Genomic DNA, 6,379 nt, shown 5'->3' on the forward strand with positions numbered 1-6,379 from the left:
TTCATATAACAAATTAAGATAACACCTATAGTTAAACAATCAATAACATAAACTAGAAATTGGGCATGCATAATTGGAAAATATTGCGGGTGGCAGAATCATCTATAAGTAAACAGTTAATATGTTAGTTCTACATCACGTTCTAAAATACGCATATGCCTAACGAGAGAAACAAGAACTACTAAGTCTATGTTTGATGAAAGAAATAAGAACTACTATATCTATGTATGCAGATGCACTCTAGCCTCATATAATAAATTAAGATAACAGTTAATATGTCAGTTTTACATGACGTTAGAAAATGCACATATGCCTAACGAAATAAATAACAACTATTAAATGGATGTTTAAATAAAAAAATACCAACATGATTTAAAAATGCATGAAAATTATATAAAATATAAATTGTCCAACGTAGTTCATCTTAAAAACTAAATTTAGTACGGCATGCATAATAACAAGGTAAATGATAAATGGATAACATATATATATATATATATATATATATATATATATATATATATATATATATATATATATATATTTGTATGTCACTGAGGTAATCAAACATATCTAGCGCAACTATATTCTCATAAGTATTATATTTGTAAATGTCATCACATTTGTCCCCATTTTTTCGTGAACAAATCAAATAATATGGTTTCCCTATTCAACTTTCTAAAGTTCTAGCCCGCTCATCGGGCGGGCCACTTTGCTAGTTGTACTAAATTCATAATAATTCAGTGATAGATCCTGTAATGTTTCACCTCAAATTGACATATGATTCAGGAAAAACCTAGTGTTTAAGTTTGAAGTGCTAGGAGAGAGAAAATAGATGACGTGGATTAGAGAGGAGAGAGAAATCTGGCGTGACAGGGTCAACTGAGAAGAAAGGGGGCGTGGATTGGAGAGGAGAGAGAAACCAAGTGTTTTTGGAGCTAAGGATTTAAACTGAGCCAAAACAAACTACGAGGTTGTAATGTGAACCCTAAGACAAGTTGGGGGGAGGGGGTGAAGTGGACAACTGTATGCGGAGCACCCCTGAAACAGTAGTGTGAATTGCACTAATTTGTAGGGCAAAGTATAATTGTTCAAGATAATATTATAGAGTACATCCCGAAGCATATTGAGAAGTGTGCCACCACCCCCACAACACTATGGACGATGCTGACCATATATACCGTATTAGCCAGTGCAAACTTCTACATCTCTAGCGCAGCAAATTGAACAACACCATGAGTAGGCCCATGCAGTCGCAGTTCCAGTCCCAGCTTCTCCTGCTACTCCTTGCAGCGGCGACCCTCTTGATCCAGGCTGCCATTGCCGCACAACATGAGCTTCCATTCGCACGTCCGGGTTGTCCGGACAGGTGCGGCAACACCCGCATCCCCTTCCCATTCGGCATGAAGCCCGGCTGCTTCCGGGAGGGTTTCGAGGTCACCTGCAACCACTCCTTCCATCCTCCTCGTGCCTTTCTCGGCGATAAGGAAGCATCAGGCATCATCACGCTCGAGAGCAGCTACTCGGAGTCGGTGTCATCTCCAGGTAATTATACTTTCGTGGAGCACAAGAATAACACGGTGTCAGCTCCAATCGAGCTCATAGACATATCAGTCGCCAAGAGTGAGGCCCGGGCATACGGAGCGGCAGCGTCCGCCTGCGGTATAAATGCTACCGAACGGTTCTTGAGGTACCAGGTGATAGTTCTGGAAGCAGGAATGAGGGGCCCGTTCGTCTTGTCGTCGGTGCGCAATGTTCTCACCGGAATCGGCTTGGTGACATATCCTATGTTGTACAAGTACAGGTTCCCCTTGCACTTTGCCTTGAAGGAGAACTTGCTTGTGGCCTGCCGTTCAAGTCTTATGGGCAAGATGTGGCTGGCGGAGAATGGGTCATGCTCTGGACGGGGCTGCTGTCACGCTTCTATCTCGGAAGCTGAAAGCGGCGACCTCTTTGGCGTTGAAGTTTCCTTGCCCCCCATGATCCAGTACACGGAAACCAATCCGTGCTCTTACGCCATGGTGGCGGAGAGTTCATGGTACAACTTCTCTACCATGGACTTGTACGGCAACGACAACAAATTCACCAGAGGTGTACCATTCGCGATCGATTTCGCCATCCGGGATGCCTCATGTCCGGTGAAAGGGCAGCAGCCACCTCCGGACTACGCATGCGTCAGCGGTAACAGCTCTTGTGCCAACGTAACCAATGGCTACGTGTGCAAATGCTTGGAGCATTACGAGGGCAATCCTTATATCACCAATGGATGCCAAGGTAGATACTAGATATACACTACAACTGTTGTAATTTCAAGATGGTGGCTCCTTATGTATATCTTGTTGCACTAATCGACTTCTTATTTAATTTTACAGACATTGATGAGTGCAAGCACCCTAATCTGTATCCTTGCTCTAGCGATGGGATATGCAAGAACAGGCCTTCAGGGTATGACTGCCCATGCAAACCCGGAATGAAAGGCGACGGGAAAGCAGGAACCTGCCGAGAAATATTCCCCCTAGTAGCAAAGATGGTTGTGGGTAAGCACTAAGCTAAATAAGCATAAACCACTTATTATTTTGGTGTTACTTTGGTGCCTTCGAAGGTTTCTCTGGTAGACGTGTTTAATTTAAGTTTGGTTGGAATATTACAAAACTAGTACGAATAATTATTAGAAAAAGTACATCTATCATCCCTCTTTTAAAAATAATAATTTGTTGGACATTATCAAGATAGACCTCCTTCACGATGTATCAAGTGCCAGCTGTCAGAAATTGCCAACAGAAATATTAATACCTAGACAAAACTTGTAATTTATTTAAAAAGCCTTACAATTGGCTGTCATGGAAACATATACTAGATTTAGGTTGGCCTAGCCGAATTCGCTGTTATTGTCAACTGACCTTCAGCCTATGATAAGCCATTACTAATAGTAGCTGTCGAATGAAGAAATATAGGCTTCTATTGTTATATCATACAAACGCTTTAAAGCAAAAAAGCAATAAACAAACAAATCTAGAATCATATTTCTCATCCACATTAAAAATTTGTTAGTTCATATAGCCCGCTTTGGCAAGCTTGTTTGCATATTTGCACCATTTCAATTAAATCAGGAACTACCACATGAAAAAACTTCACTAGACTTCTACCAAAAAATTGACAGAAAAAAGGACGGTTTCCAAAAACTAATTAGTTATCACTTTTTCTTCCCAGTTTCTAGTTTTGTCATCAATCACTCATGTCTTGCTTTTATATCCACAACAGAAAACGAATGTTCATTTACGACCTAACTCAAAAAGATTGTTCTCTGTGCAGGTGTTGTAGGTGGTTTCTTTGTCATGGCAATTCCGCTATTTCTCACTATTCTTTGCATAGAGAAAAAGAAGACGAGAGAGCTTTACCGAAAGAATGGTGGGTCTATATTAGAGAAGGCAAACATGATAAAGCTTTTTAAAAAGGAGGAGCTCAAGCCAATCTTGAAGAGTAAAAACCTAATTGGAAAAGGTTACTTTGGTGAAGTCTACAAGGGCCTTCTTGATAATAAACTGGTTGCAGTGAAAAAACCAATCAGCGGTAATGCGCTAGAGAACGAACAATTTGCCAATGAAGTCATCATCCAATCTCAAGTCATCCACAAGAACATCGTCAGGCTCATAGGTTGTTGCCTAGAAGTTGATACCCCAATGCTTGTCTATGAATTTCTCCCAAAAGGAAACCTTGATGGTATACTTCACAACAACAACAAGGCTGCAACTCTCAATTTGGATGTGCGTTTAAGTATTGCTGCATCAGCAGCAGATGGTCTTGCTTATATGCATTCACAAACCAGTACCAAAATCCTACATGGTGATGTTAAGCCGGCGAATATACTCTTGGATGACAACTTCATGCCAAAGATATCAGACTTTGGCATATCAAGATTGATTGCAAGAGACAAACAACACACAGATGCAATCATTGGTGACAAGAGTTATATGGATCCAGTATATAAGGCAACAGGACTACTCACAGAAAAAAGTGACGTCTACAGTTTTGGGGTCGTGATTTTGGAACTTATAAGTAGGAAAAGGGCCACATATTCTAACAACCATAGCTTGGTAAGGAGTTTCCTTGAAGCTCATAAAGAGGGCAGGAGGGCAACCAACTTGTTCGACGAAGAAATTGCAGCGACAAGCAAATTAGAACTTCTTGATAGTCTGGCAAGGATCGCTGTTGAATGTCTTAACCCCGATGTGGATCAAAGACCATCAATGATAGAGGTTGCAGAGCGCCTTCTCCTACTAAACCGGTCTCATAGGACATAAGTTGCTAGTAACTTAATGCCAATCAGTGTGAGCAAATAAGACAGGAAACTGTCAGTGCGTGCGTGGCAATGTTGATGTTATTTTGCTGTTGTGAACAGAATCCCTAAGGTTAGAAGCAGGGGCGTTCTCTCCCTTGCGGGCGTGGCAACTTTTTCCTTATTGTATCCAACTCCTAATGTATCCTTATGGTTTAAGTGACAAAACGTACGTGCTACTTAATCAAATTCTTCCATTATTGTGGACACGTGCCTTATCGGTCATTCCTGCTTTTCATTGCAAATCAAGTATGTGCATGTGTTTACACTTAAACGCCTATGCGCTCCTAGGTAACATCTAGCAAGCAAAGCGCATAGCTCTTTCTGGCATTACTTTGTAGTTGGCTCCCACGCCACACTAGGGAGTGGAAAACTACAAGGTGTCGTTGGACACGACAAGTCATGACGATTCTACATAGATGCTTGAATCTAGGTGAGATGGACACTTTCCAAGAAAAAAATATGCAAATACACTAAGAGGATCTCTTGCTGAAGCCTATAATTTAGCATCTCATATGCCCCCGCAAACTTTAACTCCTTAAATTTGAGGAGTCGAAAAAATGTGGTTCGTAGCCAAATTCTTAAATTCAACTCCCTAAAGAAATCCGCACAAATTTAAACCTAGTTAGCACAATTTGATTCAAACTACATTGCATCACACAAATTTAAACATAGATAGCAAAACTACATTGCATAACATGAATTTAAACTAATCGATTCAAATGAAAAAAACAAATCTTCTCCGTTCGAGAGCTTCTCCCAATCGATGTTGTCGTCAAAGTCTTTGTTGTCGTTGCCGGATCCGGAGCCGGGTTCGCTAAGAAACAGACGATCACCACCCCACCGAATGGCACAGCCTCGTCGGTAGCTCCGGGCGGCTTGGTCTCATCGGCAGCCCCCTTCTTGTACAACTCAAGCCGTCAGCACTCCTGGGCGATAAGCTCCGGATGATTTTGGTGGAGCTCGGCCATCTCATTGGCGCGTGCCACCTCGAGCCGCTCGAAGGCCTCCTGATTCTCCAGCACCTCACGGTGGGAGATCCCTCGGGGGTCGATGGCGATGAACTCCGGGACCTTGTGGCAGCCGATGGGAAAGTTGTTCTTCGCACGGCTGCCGTAGAGGCTCACCACCTTCATGTCGTGGGCCCTTGCCGCTAGCTACGCCGAATTGAAGGAGCCAATCCAGTACCAGGTGCTGGTGTCCCGGTCCTTTATTTCCGAAACCCACATCCCGCACAGCCGCTACCGTACGCCATGCCACTTCCTCTTTAGTGGCGGCATCAACATGTTGGGAAACGTAGTAGAAAACAAAAATTTCACGCCTACGATCAACCAAGACCAATGTGATTGGGATCACGATCGTTACCGTCACCGAGTTGCAGCGGAAGAAGAACGTGTCGGTGTGGATCATATAGTAGTTACCCCAGTTGCAAGTACACCCTCGAATCACCACTAGGCTTGTAATTTGTTTCATCCTAGTTGCAAGCCCACCCTTGACTCGCAACTAGGCATGTATTTTGCTTTTAACCCGATTGCAGATCCACCATTGACTCACGACTGAGCATGTAGTTTGTTTTATCCTAGTTGAAAGTCGACTCTTGACTTGCAACTGGGCTCATAGTTTGCAGTTGTCCTTGTTGCAAGTCCATCATCCATTCGTAATTGGGCTCGTAGTTGTTTGAGTTGCAGGTCCACCTTTGACTCACAAGTAGACCCATAGTTTGTTTCATCCCAGTTGCAAGCCGATAATTGACCCGCAACTAGGCACATAGTTTTGTGGTTGTCTCAGTTGCAAGTCTGTCCTCCCAACTCACAACTCGTATCGTAGTTTTTTGTAGTTGTTTCAGTTGCAAGTCTACCCTCAACTCGCAACTTGTATCGAAATTTTGTGTAGTTGTCCCAATTACAAGTACACCCTCGACTCGCAAACAGGTTGTTTCATCCCAACGCAAATCGCCGAGAGGGCTCATTTTAGGCTCGGTTATACTGTCCTAAATTTGTCACACTAAAAAAGCAGAATCATTTCTTCTTTCATGCATAGCTA

General features: G+C 42.6%; 1 protein-coding gene across 1 annotated transcript; it reads left to right on the plus strand.

Moving 5' to 3' along the window:
• The first annotated feature begins 1,247 nt into the window (after positions 1–1,247).
• On the plus strand, positions 1,248–4,301 carry LOC123075942 (wall-associated receptor kinase 1-like). Its single transcript, XM_044498438.1, has 3 exons — positions 1,248–2,274; positions 2,373–2,537; positions 3,313–4,301. The coding sequence occupies exons 1-3, from the start codon at positions 1,248–1,250 to the stop codon at positions 4,299–4,301; spliced, it is 2,181 nt and encodes a 726-aa protein (XP_044354373.1).
• The last annotated feature ends 2,078 nt before the right edge of the window (positions 4,302–6,379 follow it).

The sequence above is a fragment of the Triticum aestivum genome, chromosome 1B (assembly GCF_018294505.1).
Source record: "Triticum aestivum cultivar Chinese Spring chromosome 1B, IWGSC CS RefSeq v2.1, whole genome shotgun sequence".
NCBI lineage: Eukaryota > Viridiplantae > Streptophyta > Magnoliopsida > Poales > Poaceae > Triticum > Triticum aestivum.

Coding starts and splice junctions, on each gene's coding strand:
- LOC123075942 (XM_044498438.1), top strand. CDS start 1,248: ATGCAGTCGCAGTTCCAGTCCCAGCTTCTCCTGCTACTCCTTGCAGCG. Junction 2,275..2,372: donor TATCACCAATGGATGCCAAG/GTAGATACTAGA, acceptor TTAATTTTACAG/ACATTGATGAGTGCAAGCAC. Junction 2,538..3,312: donor AGTAGCAAAGATGGTTGTGG/GTAAGCACTAAG, acceptor TTCTCTGTGCAG/GTGTTGTAGGTGGTTTCTTT.